This window comes from Hyperolius riggenbachi, chromosome 4 (genome assembly GCF_040937935.1).
Source record: "Hyperolius riggenbachi isolate aHypRig1 chromosome 4, aHypRig1.pri, whole genome shotgun sequence".
Classification (NCBI taxonomy): Eukaryota; Metazoa; Chordata; class Amphibia; order Anura; family Hyperoliidae; genus Hyperolius; species Hyperolius riggenbachi.
In genome coordinates this window covers 239,988,814-240,011,240 of record NC_090649.1, presented here as the reverse complement: position 1 = coordinate 240,011,240, position 22,427 = coordinate 239,988,814, and the positions used below count along the sequence as shown (strand labels likewise).

The 22,427-nt window shown below is 44.4% G+C and overlaps 1 protein-coding gene across 4 annotated transcripts in view; it reads left to right on the top strand.

Moving 5' to 3' along the window:
- The window catches only part of COL12A1 (collagen type XII alpha 1 chain), a 321,024-nt gene that overhangs the window by 128,841 nt on the left and 169,756 nt on the right, over positions 1-22,427 (top strand). For all 4 annotated transcript variants that reach the window (XM_068281498.1, XM_068281501.1, XM_068281499.1 and 1 more), the window contains 4 exons: positions 464-593; positions 17,099-17,244; positions 19,474-19,603; positions 20,717-20,856. In XM_068281498.1, coding sequence (XP_068137599.1) covers positions 464-593; positions 17,099-17,244; positions 19,474-19,603; positions 20,717-20,856 — 546 coding nt within the window. The remainder of the gene's footprint in view (positions 1-463; positions 594-17,098; positions 17,245-19,473; positions 19,604-20,716; positions 20,857-22,427) is intronic.

The window sequence follows — 22,427 nt, the reverse complement described above, 5'->3', positions numbered from 1 at the left end:
CAGCCATACCTTCTCCTGCCCAATCCACACATTTCCCATCCTATGCCAATTTTTCCAACTGCCCTTGCAACACCTTCCCTTTGCTAACCTGGATGCAGGACTCTGCCCTCATGGTTATATATTAGGATCTAAAGCAATACTGAGGTTTGGCTGATGTTACAAGGGTAGAGAGTTAGTAAAGTCCATATTCAGATTCCCATCTGAGCATGGAAACTCGCCAAGGCTTGGTAGACTATAACAAGGAAAACTATTGTGCATGGAGCTAAGCTTTGAAAATTATCCAAAGGTTCATGTAGGTATATCTAATAAAACAAAATAATGAACTACAGTCACAATTTGCAAAATCTGAATATCTCTTTGGTTGGTCATACAAATGGCTTTGTTGTTTTGCACATCACTGCCATTTTCATAGAGTTGAAAATAATAATACAATTTTAATACACAAGCCTTTTTGCTTCCTTAGGTGATTGTCAACAGAAATGAGAGATCAACTGTATTGACCGGCCTTAAACCTGAAACAGAGTATGTTGTCAAAGTTTATTCCGTGGTAGAAGGAGAAAGCAGCGAACCATTAGTTGGCCAAGAAACAACATGTAAGTTGTTTTTTTTTAAAGCATGAGCAAATTAACTATGAGCTCTGAAGCGAGATTTATTCTCGCTTCAGAGTCTCTTTAATGTTTCCCAGCATTATTTTGGTATGTACCCCTTTTTCAATGTCTCTACTCGCCAAGTACCCCTTTATATAGTAGAGATTATCTCAAGTATCCTGTGACACAAGGCAGCAGTGCCGTGGTGCTGAAGGACAGTATCACAGTACAAAACCTCGCTCCCCATCGCCTGGGATATGGGAGCATCACTTAGGCTTTCATCATTCGTAAAGAATGCTCTCTAATGATCCTCCATCACACAAGTGAAACCGGCTATAGGAATTGTCGGTAATCCTTTGGCGGTGGCGAGCTGATACGTAGCTTGCATTAAATTGCAGGACCATTTATTGTTTTTTAGCCCAAGATACAAATATTGTCGTTGATATATTTATGTATTACAGCAAGCTTTGTCTAATGTTTAAAAGTGTGTATTTACACTATATTCTATAAGCATCACAGTAACAGCAGGGGCTGGTGTAACTATGGCCACGTTAGCAGTGGGACATTGCATTGGGTTCCCTGTATAACAGGAACGCAACACAATGAAAAAGTCTTACTGCACGTTACGGCCTCATTGCATTGCATACAGTGTAGCACGCGGTTAATTAAAAGTATGCTTTACTGTACCTGTTACCGCCACACTGTGAATGTCGCAAAGGTGGTGCATTGCAGTGTGGTAAGCGGCATTACAAAGTGGCCGTTACATCGCACTGCAATGGACTACTGTTAACAGGGCCTTAGGATTCCTCACCCTGTCATTATAAATGGGAACTATTACCTGGAGAATCCCTACTTGGTGACCAGAGGATCCTGCAGGCAGGTCTCAGGAAAGGGCATTCCTTGAGCAGAAAGAATTACACAGAGAACACGAACTTAAAGGGAACCTGAACTGAGTAAAATTATTTAAAATAAACACATGATGTAGCTGAAAATGAATATTACATACTTACCTCGCTGTCAGTTCCTCTCAGAAGCTCACAGTTTTGTTCTTACAGTGATCCCTTCCGGTTCTGATAATATTTTGTCAGAACTGAAATATACCAGTTGCTGTCAGTTATATAACAGCTGCTGTCAGTTACAACTGAATGTGCAAGGTAATGTCCATGTTTCCCTATGGCTCAAGTGGGCGATTTTACTGTTTAACAGTATGCTCACCAGGACGCTGTTATGGGGTAATGGCCATTTTCAAAATGGAGGACATAGAATTCCATTGATCACAGTGGACAAACAGGATGCAGGAGAGGAGAAAGAGATTGATGAGTAGACTACACAGGCGGTAAGTATGACCTGCGTATGTTTATTTTGACTTTTAATTTTCAGTTCAGGTTCTCTTTAAATGTTTCCAACTTAACAAAGATAACAACAGGGCCTGTGACACAATCCAGGAAGATCTTTGCTGATGACTGGAATTTTATACTGCCTACAATTCTGGGAAAGGCAAAATATTTTAAAATTAATCTCAGCAAAATTCTGTTTTGCAAATAACTATTTAATTAAGAGTGCAGCCTCGATTCTCTGTTGCTAAGATTTCTGATAAGGAAGTACACCGCCTACCCCTGCTAACATTCCACCTGGTTAACTGCTGGGACAGAGGGGGAAGGTTTAGTAATGACAGTGTGAGTCATTCTGCGATGGGAACTAGTCTGAATTACCGTAATATCTCATGATACAAATTACAGACATTTTTTTAGTTAGTTTTCTTTAGTTCTGCACATATATAATATATATTTTTGGCTAATATATTGAGAGAAAGAACAAATGTAATTGCCACACCAGTCCTATGTTTAAGTTATATTTGCCAGCCAAGTAAAAAGAAAGCTAACTGCTTTTTAAAGGGACTCCGAGCAGTGCAGAAACTATGGAACGATGCATATCATTTTAAAGCTCTTTTTCTCCTCTTTCCAATGATATATAAACCGCCACCCTACGCCTTTTAGTTTTCGCTATTTTCGCGATTGAAATTGCCGCGGCCGCGATTTCGATCGCGAAAATAGAGAAAACTAAAAGGTGTAGGGCAACGATTTAGGTGTCGTCAGAAAGAGGAGAAAGAGAGCTTTAAAATGATATCCATCAAGCCATAGTTATATTTTATTACACAGGACGACACTTTCCCCAGTGTCAGCAGCTCCATTCTGCTGAATGCAGCTGCTGACTTTGACAAAAAGTCGCCCTGTGTAATACAATATAATTATGGAAAAATGGATATCATTTTAAAGCTCTCTTTCTCCTCTTTCTGTCGACACCTAAATCGTTGCCCTACGCCTTTTAGTTTTCTCTATTTTCGCGATCGAAATCGCGGCCGCGGCAATTTCAATCGCGGAAATAGTGAAAACTAAAAGGCGTAGGGTGGCGGTTTATATATCATTGGAAAGAGGAGAAAGAGAGCTTTAAAATGATGTGCATCTTTCCATAGTTTCTGCACTGCTCGGAGTCCCTTTAAAGTTTTCTTCCAGAAAATGTACCCTCTTCCTAATAAAACTGTATGCCTCTAGCGAATACCCCTCAAACTTACCAATGGATTTCCCAGCTTTGGGAACCATATGAACCCTCCTATCTGCATGGACTCCCAGGTTACTCCTTTCAGTATGTATAATTGCGCTGCATGTTAAGTGGGTGGTTGGAAAAACAATGTTGAGAGTATCAGTAAGTTACATTTTCACAGAGATGAACTGCTTCCTAGTCTCCCTACCAGTAGCAACTGAATGTTGGCCTAGTTCCACAGGCCATGACTTCTTCCATTAGGGAACAAAAGGAAGAATTCATCTCACTATGCACCACAATTTGATCATAAACCCAACGCAGTAGCACACCCTTCCTATATAAAAGAATGGAACATATGGGGTGTGACTATAACATCCCCCCCCTTCCCAGGAGGAAATGCCTGCATTCCAGTGGGCATATGTTTAGTATGTATGTGAGGGAGGAGCTGTGTTTTTTGTTTTGGGATGGATGGAGGAGGAAATAAACCCTTGCATTCAGTTTTAAAGAGAATCTGTAAGAAAAAAAAACAGGATGGGGAGGCCTCTTGATCCTAATGAGGCTTCACACATTTTCTTCCATCCCTACATTCCAGTGCTGACACCCGCCAAAAATCCTGCCGGGCTCCAGGATCATGACAATCCTGGGAGTAGTGATGCTCAAATACCCCTTTTTAAAATTCGAGTTTGGTCGAATTCGAATAGTAAATTATTCGAGGTCAGTCGAATATTCGAGTCGAATAATTTTTACTATTCGATTCGACCTCGGACTTCGAGCTCACTATTTGAGTCGGTATTCGAGCTAACTATTCGAGCTGACTATTCGAATTGGCCTTAAATAGCTTCCCAACACTTGTTTTGAGGGTTAATGATGCAAGAAACATATTTTTTTCCAAGTGACAACAGCAAGTGATTATGTGGGGATGTTCCTTTAAAAAAAAAAAAAGGTGAAAAGAGAAGTTGTGTCCAGAATTTTGTTCAGTACTGTATATACTTCTTCTTCTTCTTCTTCTTTATCTTCTATATCTTCTTCTTCTTCTTCTATATCTTCTTCTTCTTCTTCATCTTCTTCTTCTTCTTCTTCATCTTCTTCATCTTCATCTTCTTCATCTTCATCTTCTTCATCTTCTTCATCTTCATCTTCTTCATCTTCTTCTTCATCTTCTTCATCTTCTTCATCTTCATCTTCTTCATCTTCTTCTTCATCTTCTTCATCTTCATCTTCTTCATCTTCTTCTTCTTCTTCTTCTTCATCTTCTTCTTCATCTTCTTCATCTTCTTCTTCATCTTCTTCATCTTCATCTTCTTCATCTTCTTCTTCATCTTCTTCATCTTCTTCATCTTCATCTTCTTCATCTTCTTCTTCATCTTCTTCATCTTCATCTTCTTCATCTTCTTCTTCTTCTTCTTCTTCTTCTTCTTCATCTTCTTCTTCATCTTCTTCATCTTCTTCTTCATCTTCTTCATCTTCATCTTCTTCATCTTCTTCATCTTCATCTTCTTCATCTTCATCTTCTTCATCTTCTTCATCTTCTTCATATTCATCTTCTTCATCTTCTTCTTCATCTTCTTCATCTTCATCTTCTTCATCTTCTTCTTCTTCTTCTTCATCTTCTTCTTCATCTTCTTCATCTTCTTCTTCATCTTCTTCATCTTCATCTTCTTCATCTTCATCTTCATCTTCATCTTCTTCATCTTCTTCTTCATCTTCTTCTTCTTCTTCTTCTTCTTCTTCTTCATCTTCTTCTTCATCTTCTTCATCTTCTTCTTCATCTTCTTCATCTTCATCTTCATCTTCTTCATCTTCTTCTTCATCTTCTTCATCTTCTTCATCTTCATCTTCTTCATCTTCTTCTTCATCTTCTTCATCTTCATCTTCTTCTTCTTCTTCTTCTTCTTCTTCTTCTTCTTCATCTTCTTCTTCATCTTCTTCATCTTCTTCTTCATCTTCTTCTTCATCTTCTTCATCTTCTTCTTCATCTTCTTCATCTTCTTCTTCATCTTCTTCATCTTCTTCTTCTTCTTCATCTTCTTCTATATCGTCTTCTTCGTCACTTATTTCTCTTTTCATTTTTTTTTTTTTAAAGAAATGCAGCTATTTTTGAGCGTAACAACAAATAGCTGGTGGCGCACGCATGTTGGAAGCGCCATTGTATGTGCTCCCTGGCAGTGGAAACACACAGACAGCAGGAGGTAAATTTAGCAGCAGGAGGAGGAGGATGAGTGTGTGGCAGCATGCAGTCAATGAGGCAGGCAGCGTGACATAATAGCCCTGGTACCTAGCGGTGATACCATGGCTGTAAATAAACACAACAGGAGGTCCCAGACAGCGGTCGTGCAGCCCACATTGTGTCCAATACACAACTGGGACAACACAGTTTTCAACCCGGGCACCTCAGAAAAATTAAACCTTTTTTTGTAATGGTTTTGTAGTTTTGGTTTTACAACCAATTACACAGATATATAGCTATTTTTTGACGTAATAGCTGGTGGCAGAGTGGCAGCAGAAGGTAAATCTGTGTACCCTGGCGGTGGGAAACACAGACAGACAGCAGCAGCAGCAGGAGGAGGAATGGAGGAGAGTAATTATGTGAGCAGCTATTGTTTGACGTAATAGCTGGTGGCAGTGTGGCAGCAGAAGGTAATTCTGTGTACCCTGGCAGTGGGAAACACAGACAGACAGCAGCAGCAGGAGGAATGGAGGAGTAGTGTGAGTGTGGCAGCAGGTAGGCAGCGTGACATAATAGCCCTGGTACCTAGCGGTGATACCAGGGCCGTAAATAAACACAACAGGAGGTCCCAGACAGCGGTCGTGCAGCCCACATTGTGTCCAATACACAACTGGGACAACACAGTTTTCAACCCGGGCACCTCAGAAAAATTAAACCTTTTTTTTTTTTTAATGGTTTTTTGGTTTTTGGTTTTACAACCAATTTAGCTATTTTTGGACGTAATAGCTGGTGGCAGAGTGGCAGCAGAAGAAGGTAATTTTGTGTACCCTGGCAGTGGGAAACACAGACAGACAGCAGCAGCAGGAGGAGGAATGGAGGAGTAGGCGAGCAGCTATTGTTTGACGTAATAGCTGGTGGCAGAGTGGCAGCAGAAGGTAAATCATCTGTGTACCCTGGCAGTGGGAAACACAGACAGACAGCAGCAGCAGCAGCAGGAGGAGGTATGGAGGAGCAGTGTGAGTGTGGCAGCAGGTAGGCAGCGTGACATAATAGCCCTGGTACCTAGCGGTGATACCAGGGCCGTAAATAAACACAACAGGAGGTCCCAGACAGCGGTCGTGCAGCCCACATTGTGTCCAATACACAACTGGAACAACACAGTTTTCAACCCGGGCACCTCAGAAAAATTAAACCTTTTTTTTTTTTAATGGTTTGTTTGGTTTCGGTTTTGCAACCAATATAGCTATTGTTTGACGTAATAGCTGGTGGCAGAGTGGCAGCAGAAGAAGGTCATTCTGTGTACCCTGGCAGTGGGAAACACAGACAGACAGCAGAAGGGCAGTACACAGCAGCCCACTGTAGGTGTAAAATGTGTGGCTGCAGGCGACGTAATAGTCAAAGTGAACCAGGCTGGCTTAGTGAGCAGGAGCCAGGAGGTGGTAAAGGGTGGTAAGGCACATTAACGATGGTTCCGGCAGCCAGTTCATGTCCCCCTCTCGCCGACAACAGGGGCCAGGAACTCGCCTTCCACCCACGCCTGGTTCATCTTGAGAAACGTCAGTCTGTCCACAGACTTGTGAGACAGACGTGAGCGTTTCTCGGTGACCACGCCACCAGCTGCACTGAAGCAGCGCTCGGACAGCACGCTGGAAGGGGGGCAGGACAGCACTTCCAGGGCGTACTGCGCTAGCTCGCTCCAGATCTCCATGCGCTTGACCCAATACTCCATGGGATCAACAGGGGCATCGCTGTCAAGCCCGCTGTACGACCCCATGTAGTCAGCCACCATGCGGGTCAGGCGCTGGCTGTGACCGGAGGAGGATGCTGCTGCATGCATCTCCTCTCTAGTCACTGCTGCCGGAGCCTCTACAGTCCTGTAGAGCTCGTGGCTGAGAGACAGCAGGTCTGTGGGGCGCTTGCTGCTGCTGGATGCAGGCACCTGCTGCTGCCTCTGTGCTGGCTGCTGGACAGTGGGGGTGGAAGGCTGGGGGAAGGCTTCCTCCAAGCGCTCAACAAGGGCCTGCTGCAAGCTCCTTATTTGTTGCGCTGGGTCTCCTCCTGCAGGCGGCAGGAACTGGCTCAACTTCCCCTTGAGGCGTGGGTCCAACATCATGCTGATCCAGATGTCCTCCCTCTGCTTCATCTGGATCACCCTGGGGTCCCTGCGCAGGCACGCCAGCATGTGCGCTGCCATTGGGAAGAGGCGGGCCACGTCTGCTGGCACATCGACGTCAGTGCTGTCCTCATCCTCCTCCTCTGCCGCCTCATCCTCTCTCCACCCCCGCACCAACTCAGCTGCGCTGTGCTGATCCCCCTCATCAGCAGCCAGGTCAGGGACCTCCACCAAGTCCTCCTCCTCCTCCCCCTCAGAGGTGGACTGCGCAGCTGGTTGCCGCTCCTGCTGGTCCAAGGCTGCCGCTCCCTGTTCCAGCAAACCATCGAGGGCCCTGTTCAGCAGAGAAACCAGGGGCACCCACTCGCAGACCATAGCATGGTCCCTGCTCACCATGTTTGTGGCCTGCAGGAAGGGAGCCAGCACAAAGCACACCTGCTGCATGTGCCTCCAGTCATCATCGGGGACGATGGACGGGATGTTGCTGGTCTTGTCCCTTCTCCGAGCTGCGGAAACAGTGGCCAGGGCAAGGTACTGGTTGACAGCGTGCCTCTGTTCAACCATACGCTCCAACATCGCCAGGGTGGAGTTCCAGCGAGTCGGAACGTCAATGATCAGCCGATGGCGTGGCAGATCCAGCTCCTTTTGCACGTCTTCCAGGCTCGCACAGGCTGCAGCCGAGCGCCGGAAGTGACGCACAACATTCCTTGCCGTTTCCAGCAGTTCGCCCATCCCCTGGTAGGTGCGCAGGAACTTCTGCACCACCAGGTTCAGCACGTGGGCAAGACAGGGGATGTGGGTCAGGTTTCCCCTGTCTATGGCAGCAACCAGATTGGCCCCATTGTCGGACACCACCTCTCCGACTCTGAGGCCTCTGGGGGTCAGCCAAATCCTCTCCTGCTCCTGGAGTTTGGCCAACACGTGGGCTGCCGTCAGCTTGGTCTTGCCAAGGCTGACCAAGTGCAGCAGCGCTTGGCAGTGGCGGGCCTTCACGCTGCTGCTGAGGCGGGGGGTTTGGCCAGGTGTGGCGGAGGATGGCAGAGGATCGGAGGAACCCGCTGCAGTTCCCCTGACCCTGCGGGGTGGCACCACCCACTGTGTTGCTGCTGCTGCTGCTGCTGTGCCCGCTGCTGCTCTCCCATCCTCACCCCCTTCCACCAAGCTGACCCAGTGGACAGTGAAGGACAGGTAGCGGCCTGTCCCGAAGCGGCTGCTCCAGGAGTCCATGGTGACGTGGACCCTTTCACCAACCGCGTGCTCCAGCCCTCGCTCCACATTGGCCATCACAAAGCGGTGCAGTGCTGGAATGGCCTTGCGGGAGAAAAAGTGTCTGCTGGGGAGCTGCCAGTCTGGGGCTGCACAAGCAAGCAGCGCCCGCATGTCGCTCCCCTCCTGCACGAGCGTGTACGGCAGGAGTTGGGAGCACATGGCCCGTGCCAGCAAGCCGTTCAGCTGCCGCACGCGACGGCTGCTGGGAGGCAGAGCCCTAACCACCCCCTGGAAGGACTCGCTCAAAAGGCTCTGGCGTGGCCTTTTGCTGACACGGGAATCACCAGACACAGCGGAGGAGGCCACTGAGGACTGGCTGCCAGAACAGGCCTCAGTGTCGGCGGCAGGAGTTGCAGAGGGGGGAGGAGCAGTGCGTTTCCGCACTCCTGCTGGTGCTGCTGGAGGAGCAGGAGGGCGGGTGGCTGCTGTTGCTGCTGCTGAAGGCTGTGCAGTGATGGGTGTGGTGCCACTGCCAGCACCAGATGCCTTCAGCCTCTGGAACTCCTCATGCTGGTGGAAATGTTTAGCCGCAAGGTGGTTGATCAGCGAGCTGGTGCTGAACTTTAAGGGGTCTGCACCTCTGCTCAACTTCCGCTGACAGTGGTTGCAAGTGGCGTACTTGCTGTACACAGTGGGCATGGTGAAAAAGCGCCAGATTGGTGACAGAAACATCCCCCTACGGCATGGAAGCGCTGCTGCCTGTCTCCCTGTGGTGGTTGGGGGGGGGGCTTGGGTGCGGCTGGTGGTGGTACTGGCTGATGCTGCTGCTGCTGCTGCTGAGCCTGAGACACCAGCAGGCTGTGGGTCGCTGCCAATGCTTGCAATGATGCGCCTCCTTGCAAGGCCCACAAGCGCATCCTCCTCCTCCTCCGAGCTGCTGAGGACGACATCCCCTGGAGGTGGTGGCACCCAGTCTCTGTCTGTCACCGGGTCATCAACATCATCCTCCCCCTCCTCAAACATGTCCTGCTGGGATGATGACCCCCCAAACTCCTCTCCTGATGCATGGATGGGCTGCTTGACTGTCGCCACAGTCTTGCTGTCCAATCCCTCATCCCCCAAAGTGCCCATCAGCATCTCCTCCTCAAAATCGCCAACAACAGCAGACAATTGACTCATCATGCCTGGGGTCAAAAGAGTGCTGAATGAGAGGTCGGCGACTGACGGTGAACTGGCCTCCTCCCCAGACCCTGCTGGGCGGCTGCTGCGAACAGGGGTGGTGGTGGTGGTGGTGGTGAGGGTGGAGGCCTCGGATGCAGAGCTGATGGCGGGCTGCTCATCCTCCGTCATGAGTTGCACCACAGTGTCTGCATCCTTTTCCTCAATGGGACGTTTCCGACCCGGCTGGAGGAAAATCGGAGCAGGTGCTACACGCTGCTGCTGCTGTGTCTCTGCAGCGTGAGTTGCAGATGCTCCTGCTGGGCGGCGCCCAAGGCGTCCACGGCCAGTGGCTATGGGAGGAATGTTAGCCACTGACGCTGCTGCTGCTGCTGCGGAACTGTGCATGGTGGCGCGCCCGCGGCCGCGGCTTGCCACAATGCTGCTCCCTCTCCTCCTGATTCCCTTGCTGCCCTTCCCCTTGCCCAAACCGCGCTGGCTGCCACTTCCAGACATCTTCAATGTTTTGGGCGTATAGACAAAAGTTTTGTAAAAGGGCGGGTGAAAAGTGGGGTACTTTAATGGAGTGGGTTGGTTGGTGAGGTGACTGAGTGAGTGTCCCCTAGTACAGTAAGTAAGTAGTAACAGTCAGGAAGTACAACTAGCAGTTACAATAATCAGTAGTAATCACAAGTAAATTTAGTGTGTGTACACTCAGACAGTGAGTGCACGCACGCAGGAGCTAGTAGCCTATGAACACAGTGACTGAGTGTCCTAGACTCCTAGTACAGTAAGAGTAAGTAGTAACAGTAAGTAGAACTAACTAATTACAATAATCAATCAGCGATCAGAAGGAAATGGAGTGTGGGTGGTGTGTGTACACTCAGACAGTGAGTGACCGCACGCAGGAGCTAGTAGCCTATGAACACAGTGACTGAGTGTCCTAGACTCCTAGTACAGTAAGAGTAAGTAGTAACAGTAAGTAGAACTAACTAATTACAATAATCAATCAGCGATCAGAAGGAAATGGAGTGTGGGTGGTGTGTGTACACTCAGACAGTGAGTGACCGCACGCAGGAGCTAGTAGCCTATGAACACAGTGACTGAGTGTCCTAGACTCCTAGTACAGTAAGAGTAAGTAGTAACAGTAAGTAGAACTAACTAATTACAATAATCAATCAGCGATCAGAAGGAAATGGAGTGTGGGTGGTGTGTGTACACTCAGACAGTGAGTGACCGCACGCAGGAGCTAGTAGCCTATGAACACAGTGACTGAGTGTCCTAGACTCCTAGTACAGTAAGAGTAAGTAGTAACAGTAAGTAGAACTAACTAATTACAATAATCAATCAGCGATCAGAAGGAAATGGAGTGTGGGTGGTGTGTGTACACTCAGACAGTGAGTGACCGCACGCAGGAGCTAGTAGCCTATGAACACAGTGACTGAGTGTCCTAGACTCCTAGTACAGTAAGAGTAAGTAGTAACAGTAAGTAGAACTAACTAATTACAATAATCAATCAGCGATCAGAAGGAAATGGAGTGTGGGTGGTGTGTGTACACTCAGACAGTGAGTGACCGCACGCAGGAGCTAGTAGCCTATGAACACAGTGACTGTCTGACTGAGTGTCCTAGACTCCTAGTACAGTAAGAGTAAGTAGTAACAGTAAGTACAACTAACTAACAATAATCTATCAGTAATCAGAAGGAAATAGAGTGTGTGTACACACAGACAGTGAGTGAGTGCACACACGCAGGAGCTAGCTAGTAGCCTATAAACAGTGACAGTCAGTGAGTGTCCTACTCCTAGTACAGTATAACTACAATACTATTAGTAAAGGACAGCAGAAATACTGGTATAGATGAGAGAAATAAACAGAGGACAGCTGCCCACAGAGGCAAGGCCCCCCTGAGGCCTAAACCTGTAAGCTTGCAGCAGCTGCCTGTCTCTAATGTAACACACAAGCTACTAACTAAAATACAATGTCTATCTAACTAACAACAATATAGGTGTATATGGCAGGTGTAGGTGAGCAAAAACGCTAGGTAAATGATCACAATAGAGCACTTGCTAAGCCAAAGCACAAAGGAGCAACTCTCTCTCTGTACAAGTCTCAGGCAAGCATGGAGAAACGGAACATGGCGGCCGCTATTTATAGGGTAGGGGCTGGCCAGGGTCCCCCTCTGTGATTGGCTGCCGTCAGAGGGCCTGGGAGCCCTCTGATTGGCTCTAAGGACATCAATCTGGGCTATGACGCTATTCGAGCTCGGTACCGAGCTCGAATAGCGCCGAGTTGCTCGAATAGCTCGAATAGTGAATGGGCTATTCGAGTGTACTCGGATAGCCCATTCGAATAGCTCCAGCTATTCGGAGCTCGAATACCGAGCTCGAATAGCTGAAAAAGAGCTCGAATATTCGAGCTACTCGAATATTCGAGCTCTGCTGAGCACCACTGCCTGGGAGAGCGTTGCGCAGTTGCTGCAGTGGCTTTCGTTTAGGCTCAGGTGGTGGAATTAGCTAAGTCCGCTCTACTGTGCCGGTGCAGACATCAAGTGTCTGTGCAGTGGAGCGGATCTCATCGGGCTCAGTTATTTGTGCCTGAGCCTGATCGAAAGCCACTACTGTGCCTGCGCGAGACTCACATGGGATTATTATGATCATAGAACCCAGCACTGCTGACAAGCTTGTCGGTGGATTTTCAACGGCTGACAGTGCTGGAATGGAGGGACCGGGGAGGACAGGGGAATCCTCATTAGGCTACAGCGGCTTCTCCCGCCTGAGATAAGTACCCCAGGGGCTCTTTTTTTTCTTACAGTGTCTCTTTAAGGATGATTTTGTTATTCAGTAAAAAACATTTTAGAAGCAGATTACATAAAGCAGACATCTGTTGTTTTTAACCTTTTATCTTAACACGTCTTTCACTCCACATCACTGGTGAATTCAAGCCAAGCATTAATTTTTTTTTGGCAATACATGCAGCCTTACAATCAGAAAATCTTTGACGAGCCACATAAAAATAGTTAAATCCCCCACCTCAAGTGCTAAGCAAGAATATCTTCGAGTTAGAAATTGTTTGACTCAGTAGGTTCGGTGAATACAGACACATGTGGTCTTCATTTAATCATGTTTAAATGGGCACATGTATTCACCAAGAAATAATTACAACCTGCTTTGTGCTAATTTAAACCATATTGAGTGCTCAGAAATGACCTCTGCCATTGACCTGACAACGACGATATGTCATAATATTTACTGATGAATGGAAAGGAAAAAGAAACAAATATTATAAGGTCACCATTGCCACTTGTATGAATCATAACTATGCATGGTACCAGCCAATACTACACTGAGGAAGAACAGTTTACAATGCTAATGCTTTCAACAGCTGAAAGAGGGATGTCTGAATTGGAATGCTATTAAAGGGACTCCGAGCTCACGAAAAAAAGAAAAGTTGTACTCACCAGGGGCTTTCTCCAGCCCAGTGCTGGTCGGGAGGTCCCACGCCGGCGTCCTGGCTCCTCTCCTTCTCCCCGCTCCGGTATAGCTGACAGGCCGCAGCCCGGGCGACACTCGGTGGAGTGTCGGGCTGCAGCTTCCGCGTATGACGCGGATTACGTCACACGCCGGCCGCCTCGCGTCATCACGGCGGCCGGCGTGAAAGTACTGCGCATGCGCACTTTAATTCAAGCACAATAAACAATCTTTAAAGAGTAACTGTCGGGCATAAAATCAAAAATCAGTTCTTTATTTTTATCTGGTAAACAAATAATAAGGATGCTAACCAGGAAATCCAAAAGTTAAAAATCACTCTTATTTTTCTTCTCCATAAAACATCATTCCCCAGTTTCCCTGGCCCTTATTTGGTACATGTGCCACACAAAGGAAGTTTTCTTTTCTAACTTTCTCCTCAGACTTAACTAATGCAGCTTATTGGCTGAAGCCTCTTTCTCTCCTGTTTTCCCCTCCCACACCTCTGTTCCTCTCTGATTGGCCAATATTTCTCAATGCACTTTCTATTGCAGAGCTGGGTGGGAGTGTCTGAAGACTTAGAGGAGGGCGGCCAATGCAAACAGAGACAGAGTAAGGGAGGAAATGATGTCAGGATTAGCTTCAAGATAAGACACAGACAAAATGAAAAATCCTAAGAAGGATTTTCTAAGATTTTACTATAGAACAATCATTAAAATTAAAATGTGGACAGTGCAGTACATATGTTATATAAGTACAGCAAGTATTTATCTACTTATGTGTTTTTTTTCTGAGATAGTATGGCTGACTGCCCCACTTTAAATGGCATCTCTAACTAGTCCTACATGATGGCGTAGATCAGGGCTCTCGAACCCCAGTCCTGAAGGGCTGAAGTCCTCACACATTTTTAGCACAGCTCAAATTAATTGATTAGACTGAGTCAGGAAAGGTGTGGATCATCAAGTAGAACATGATTCTCCATTTCTTAGTCCATCCTAAACACAATGACCCTCAAGGACTGGAGTTTGACACAGGTGCTTAGATAAACATGTGTGAAGCTAGACTAGTAATTTTTACAGAAGATAAGACCATTGCTGGATCCCTGGAGCTGTTATTTAAATATTGTTATGCCCTGCAGTGATTACATGTGCTTCAGCGCTTCTGGTAAGTGCCTTCTGGCCAATCCATTTAGTCATCTGATAAAAAATTCCCTATGAGTCTACAGCCGAGGGGTAAGAAGGATCAGCAGGAGGCATTTGTAAAAGGAGCATGCCAGCAGAGATGACAGGTCCACGAATCCAGGGAAACCCTCAGCTATCCTAAATATGAGAAGCATGACCAAACCCACCCCCATCCAAGCCATCACAGGGAACAGGGCATGTTCTTCTTTAAATGCTGTATCTAGTTAAGAACTATGCAAGATAATAATTATACAGGAAAGATAATGATGCCAGGAAATAATTTCTGAGTGTCAGCGCTCAGCTCATATAAGTTAGATCTAATCATGCTGAGTTGTAAGCCACATAACAAAGGCTCCATTGTGAGTTTAACAGATAGGTACAAAGTCTAAGCCAACTGTATGTCAGTGCTGACATGAAAAAGATGTCTGGGGGTTCATAGCAGGCTAGTCTGGATTCCTAGCTTCGATGTGTCAGAATACATCGCTTTCATTCATAGGACCTCCCACGAATTATTTTGATGAATTTATTATTGTAATTATTCACTGTTTGTTGCAGACACTTAATCAAGGCTGATATTGGCATGCAGTGCAACTATTAATAAGACATTTCATTCAAAGTAAATTACACACACATTGTTTCCAATCCTATTTTATGCAATACCTAGCTAACTGCAAGGCAAAGCCTGCTTATTATCTTGTTTTAAAGAGACCCTGATATCAATATTTGTACAGTATAACCACTTAATGACAACTGGAAGTTTATAAACGTCCAGTGTAGTTGTGGAGACTGCACCACCGGTTTGTTACTAAATGAGGCTCGTGGCATCATTTTAACCATGACGAGCTGTACAATACAGTTTGGTGGGTCTTAAAGCTTGGACACACATCACATAAAAATTAGTTACGGAAAAACTGAATCCAACATAAAAAAGTCATTTTAAAAATTATGATCAAATTTGGGAAAGTTTTAGCAAAACTACAAGAGACATATGTGGTAACATTTTAACCACGGTAAGTTTTAGGGTTGAGGCCCTTGTCTTGTGTTTTCATTTTAGTCACAAACTGAATCAAAGACAATTCAATTTTTGTATATTCTGTACCAAAATAAAAGACTTGTAAAATGAAAACAAAGTGACAGAATATGAAAGAAACAACATATATTGTTACTTTAGGAACTTGGCTTTTTAAATATATATGCCATGAGGGTATATTACTATTATGTTTGCAAATAAGGTCTTATAATCATCAATAGTGTACAATGAGAAAGCAAAAAACGAAAAACAGAAAAAAAAAGACACCTTTATTTCCAAATACAATATTGTCACCATACATTGTGCTAGGAACATAATCTAAACGTTGTTATAATCAGGATGATTAAGCAAATAAAATGTATGTGTTTAACTTATAGTTGGAACTGTTTATTGTAAATCTATAATGGATGTAAATTGAGAAATAGTGTGCTTTTCGGTTTTCCCTTCTTTTCCCTTTAAAGGAGTTATCGGCCAAATTCCCTAAGATGAGCTTTACTCACCAGGGTCTCTCTCCAGCCCCTTGCAGTTGACTGTCCCACGCCGACCGCTCTGCTCCCCGCCACAGTCCCCATCTCCGCTCTCATCATTCAGGCCGACTGCGGGGTCGGCCTTACTGTGGCTGTGCGAAGCGCCGCTGTCAATCCGCGGCGCTGTGATTGACAGCAGCAATTCGCCTAGCTGCAGTAAGGCCGACCCCGCAGTCAGCCTGAATAACGGGAACGGAGACCGGGACAACGGCGGGGAGCAGAACGGTCGGCGTGGGACAGTCGGCTGCAAGGGGCTGGAGAGAGCCCCAGGTGAGTAAAGCTCATTTTAGGGAATTTGGCTGATAACTCCTTTAAAATGCATTGAAAATAAGGTTATTACTAAACAAAATTATCAAACCCTAAAAGCCTAATTTGTACTGAAAAAAAAAATTAATATATAGATAATTTAGGTGTGATTAGTAGTAATAAAGTTATTGATGAATGAATGGGAGCAGTGCTGATATGTGAAAATTTGTTTGGTTCTGAAGTCGTTAAAATGAGTACCAGTAAAAGATGTTAAACTAAATAATAAGTTCCCTAAAGTGAAAACTAGATGTCTAAATGCAGTCACAGAGATTGGATAAGATGTGGGTGGAACTGAAATTAGCTTGAGCTGAGCCTCCCTCTTGGTTAGTGAAACCACCCATCACATTAACTGACTAAAAAGGAGACTGGAACAGTTAGAGGAGGTATTTACTCCTGACACTGGTGAACTTTTCCTTGACACTCAGTAATACATCACCTGTATGTAGCTATAAAACAAAATTTTGTGTTGTCATGTATTTCCAGTATACACTATATACTACATATATATTACATCACCCAGTTTATTTCAGAATGGCTCTTCTCATCTCACCTAAAGGGATACATACAAAATAAACAAAGAGGTCTATTTTTAGATCCGTGAATATACAGTATATATTTTTCTCTACTTCTCTAGATTTTTCATGCAAGTTTTTCCCTACATTGTGGAAACAATATATTTATTATTTTTAGAGTCACATTTTTTATACTCAAAAGGTAGTTAAATTTAAGGAATGGAGTAGATGGAATTTAGATTTTCAAAAAACAATCATGGGAAGAGTACATATAAATAACACAACTCTCCTTACCTCCACAGTGCCCATCCCTTCTGTTAGAAACCTTAACATTTATGACGTTGGAACCACAACAATGCGAGCGAGATGGGAAGCTGCCACTGGAGCTACTGGATATCTGTTGTTATATGAGCCTGTCAATGCAACTGTTCCTTCTGAAGAAAAAGAGGTGAAGAATGCTGCTCTGCTCGCCAACCTAAATAAAATTTTAGCAATTGCTGCATCTGATAATATGATTTAAGAAATGTTCTTCTTTGACTTGTTTGTCTGGGAAGCTGTGTCCTCTGCCACTGATGACATAAAAATCCAGGGAAACAGTTCAGTGATTGCCTGGAGATAATGGCAAAAGTAGATGTCCTGTTCAAAAGTACATGAATGCAGTGTCCTTTTCCAGATATTCCAGTGGGTTTATTTCCAGTCTTCCACAGTTGTTGCACAACACTGTTGAACTTAAAGGGAACCTGAAGAGGGATATGGAGACTGACATATTTTTTTTTTAATCTTTTAAACAATGCGGGCCTGTCCTGCTGATCCTCTGAGTAATTTTAGTCATAGAACCTGAACAAGAATGCAGATCAGATGCTCTGACTGAAGTGCGACAAGATTAGCTCCATGCTTGTATCCGGTATGTGATTCACACAGTACTGCAGCCAAAGAGATCGGCAGGACTGGCAGGCAACTGGTATTGTAGGGGAGCAACCCCTCTAACTGCAGGGGGGCCCAAAACGGTGGAGGGTTCCAACTATCTGCCTTGCTATGTGCTTAGGTAATCATGATGCTGGCACGACTTGTAATATGACCCCTTTAAGATGGGAACCCAGGCAGTGGGTGTCAACAAATGGAGATAAGGAAGACAATGTGAGCATGGGATGGGTAGGAGAAGGTATGGGGGGAGGGAAGGTGCAAAAAAAATAATCCCGGGGGAGGGGGAGGGGTGGTGGTTAAAACAAATTAAATGACCAATGAAATGATTTAAGATCATTTAAAGGTCAAATGTTCCCTCCAGGAAAAGACTAGACAAGCCAGGTGATGTAAAGAGGAAAGGGCTTTTGTTTACCTATACGCTCCTTCCAAACACTAGGCTGTCATCATAACTAGTAAATAGTATGGTTTTGGCTACACATGTGAACAAAGGGAAATGTGTGGTTGAAATGTGACACTGAGACTTCACTTGTGGTTTTGTCTCTTTTGTTTATGGTGAAAATGTGTAGATAATGACACGGCGCAATAGTCTGCTGTGATTTTAGTTTCTCAAACTGTATTTCAATGTACCAGTTGATTACTTGGACCATGAAATTAAGAAAAATGCTTTTAGTTATGTAAAGGACATGAAAAGAGTTGGGATAATTACATTCAGTGGAGCACTGACATGCTGAAAGATCTGAACAGAGTTTTCCTCTGTCCTGTAAGGTAAAATCTACCACAGGGAGGTTTATTTGCCTTCCTCTTGAGCAAAATAGCTAATATTTTATGAATATGTGTTTATTAAGTATAGTTAACTGCAAATGTAAAAGGTTGAAATCAATAATGCAAAGCATGAGATTCAAGCAAATTGTGTTTGCGGTTGGAGTAGAGGTTCTGGTCCTGGTCTGATCAAACGTTGGAGAAAATGTTTCAAGGCAGGTTTAAGGAAAATCAAAGTAAAGGGGAACAAATGTCCAGAACAACTAATCAGGAACCAACAGTTGAATGAAATAAGTATTCAGATTGTCTGCTCTGGAGAACTTTCCCACTTTTGCTTCAGTTTTTCTGGCATCATAGTTGATGAATCCCTCCTAGTGGCTCTGATAGATCTGCACATCTCCAGCAGGAGACAAAGTGCATGTGTCTCAGAGACAAAGGGTAGTTTTTTTTCCTCCTTCTAGGTGTGCCTTCTTTGTGCTGGATCATATAGATTGTAGGGGAAGGGAAATTATGCTGTCCTATCTGCTTTGTAGTGTATCCATGGACACATTTCTGTAAAGACCACAAAGGCCCAGGCCTTGGGCAGCTGCTGCTCAAGGGTGCAGCTGAGCATTGAAGAAGAATGAATTAAAAATGGATGCTCCAAATGGGCATACCACATGCAAAAAGGGAATTTCTGTGCAATGGAACTGTATATGATAGAGAGGGGCTGATGTGCATGCATGCATGCTACACATGGAAGAAGGGTTACACATAGAATGGGAACCACAAGAAAGTTGGCCTAGGGATGGGAAAAGTATAAATCTGGCCCCAAACAAGTGTTGACACCTGCTTGCCAGCTTTGTTTGTAGCATGTCTTATTTGTCCAGAGTGCCAAAACAGCACAGGCATAAAAGTGAAGACACAACGGGTTTAATAGGCGACCATGAATTACATAGTCATGCTTGTACAGCACCATGTTCTACTGTATATATATTTGTTCTTTTTTTTTCAGCTGCCAGTTGATGGAAAAGTTACTGATGTGCGGCTGGAAGAGTTATTCCCCAACACAGAGTATACGTTGACTGTTTATGCACTTTTTGATGAACTTAGAAGTGACCCCCTCACTGCTCAGGAAGTTACATGTGAGAGTTATCTTATGCTTAATTTATTTTGGGGTATGAAGAGTAACAGAAAACAGATGCTTTTTGAATAGTGTTTTTTTTTATAAACCATAGATTGATTTACAAATTCAGCTGATTCTGATTCTTGCCATATGAGCGCTGTTAACGTTTGCATACTGCAAATATACCCATGCCTTCATTAGAGTTCAGTCCACTTACCGAAAAATGCTTTGTATTGCTGAAACTCACATGCAGTTTTTACCATATGTTGTTATATTACAACATACAGTACTTCTATACTGTATCTATTGGGCTTTCCTTTATCTGGGCAGTCACACTGCATTAAAGACAGGAACTGGCTTTGTTTCTAACCTGAGCAGTCTGTTTTTGATTGACATTGGTACCTTCTACATTGCCTAGCTACACAAGAATATACTGAAATCCTGAGGACCAGATGCAATAATTAGCTATCTATTGATAGTTATACAATCTTAATATGTACAAAAAATGTACAGGAAATGCCATTTTCAAAATGTTTAACATTGGTAGATGAGAAAGATGTGGGAAGAGTACCTATGAATGGCTTTGTCAAAAAGTGTTTTTAAAAATGGTTCCTTCTGCCTATAGTGGTGGACGGCCTTCTCCTGGTAGGTCACTGATATTTTGCTATCCCATTTTAAATTGTTTTTAAGTATCTGGTTTTCACTTCCTACCGAGCCTGGAGTAAAGAGAGGGTTATCATCCCCACAGTGAATGTCTAGCCAGGGTTGAGGAGTACTCTAACTAATTGCACCGTTGGCTCTTGTATTTTTGAGGTTGTTGGCCTATCCTTATCTCCTGGAAATTAATGGAGAAAAGACAATTGAATTGTATTTTACTGAACCATCAATAATGTTTTCCATGAGATAACATTTAGGGTTTTATTGGCTTCTTTGTCATCTTATACTACCATGGGTATAAACATGCAGACAATGCCCACATACAATACTTGTTTGTATTAAACTATTTTACAACAAAGGTCTTTTAGTAGTTAGATTGCACATGAACTTTTGATATCTCACATCTTTGTCTTGCTTTTCACATTGATACTTCATTAATAATGGCTTTTTTTGTATGGTTGATAATGTTTCACAGTGCCAATTCAAGGAGCAAGAAATATAAGGCTCAGAGACATCACCCACAGCTCAATGAATGTACTCTGGGATCCCGCACCGGGGAGAGTCCTAAAATACATAGTGAGGTACAAAACCGAAGGGGAAGAAGACTATAAAGAGGTGAGGATAACATTGATGTGAATTTGGGCTGTTTTCCACTATCTGTGTTTTGCAATGAGATTCTGATCAGTTGCCTATCACAAAACTCTAGGTGGTCCTATATTGATGGAAATCGCGTGTGAACATTTCCATTCATATAATGCGATTTGGGTGCAATGTTAACTGATCACTAACATCAGTCCTGCTGCATAGTCATGTTAAATAGTTTGCAAAGCCTCATGAAATTTTATGTCAAAATACAAAAAATTTACTTGGCTGCAAGAGGGGGAAACAGAAAACTGAAAGCCAAGCCTTTTTCATGATTTTATGATTTATTTGTATTTTTTGGAGTTTACACCAAATTCCTATGAGTGTCAAACATGAAATATTATTATTTTGTTTTGTATTTTATGTTTAAACAGAAAAGTATTAAAGCCATCTTTAAAGCAAACCTTAAGTGAAAAAATATGTATGTTATAATGAATTGTATGTTTAGTGTGGATAATGAATATAACTGAGTAGCAAAGAAAAGAGTTGTTCATTTATTTTTATTTATTTTTTTTAGTTACATAGCTTTTTTTTTATAACATTGCATCAGTCTGTATTTTAACCTTTTCAGGACCGGCCGCCTACCCCAGCCTTAAGGACCAGGCATTTTGCGCGGGAGGGGGGTGCACACGTATGGGGGGGTCAGGCGGCCGGATCCCGTGTGTGGCTGGCTAGATTGGTGTCCCCCCATGGTGGCCTGTGCCTCCCCCTTCTGCCAGCAGCCTTCACTCACCTTCCAGGCTCCAGCGATGAGCCGCACGGGACCCTCTTCTCCGGCCGGCATCTCCGTTCTGTCTGACGATCAGTTCCGGGTTGCGGCTTGATGACGTCATCAAGCCGGGACTCGGCTCTGACGTCAGACGGAGCGTAGATGCCGGCCGGATCAGAGGGGGGTGCCGATCATCGCGGGAACGGCAGGGAGGTAAGTGGATCCTCTTCTTTTCCCCCCTGCCACCGCTGCTGTCAAACTGATCACTACGATCGGACGGCGATCGTAGTGATCACGTGATCAGCAGCCATACGCGATGGCTGCTGATCACTCGGGGGAGATGTTGGCTGTCATATGACAGCTTAATCTCCCCCTCCGGGTGTGCACGATCGCGCCGGGAGCGGAAATTGCGGGCCAGCGTAGATTCTACGCCGCATCAGGCTAGAACAGCCACAAGTGCGGCATAGAATCTAATGCACGTGGTCCCGAAAAGGTTAAACTATAGAACAGAGCGGAGCTAATGGCCCTTTGAACTTTCCTGCAGTAAAACAACTGACGTTTCTTAACTCTTCCTGTACTGGAAAAACAACTCTTTTCCTTGCTACTAATGTGCTACACATACAATTCATTATCTCATAAGCTTATTGTCAGTTCAGATTTGCTTTAATACATAGTATGACACAAAACATAAATGAATGCAAACAAAATAAAAACAAACAAAAATTACCAGCAACGTAACACACCTTTGCTTCTGCAATGAAAAAATAGACAATATTTTGCTTGTTTAAATCAATATGCGTATATTGTAGTGTGCACTATGATTTGTTGCTATTAT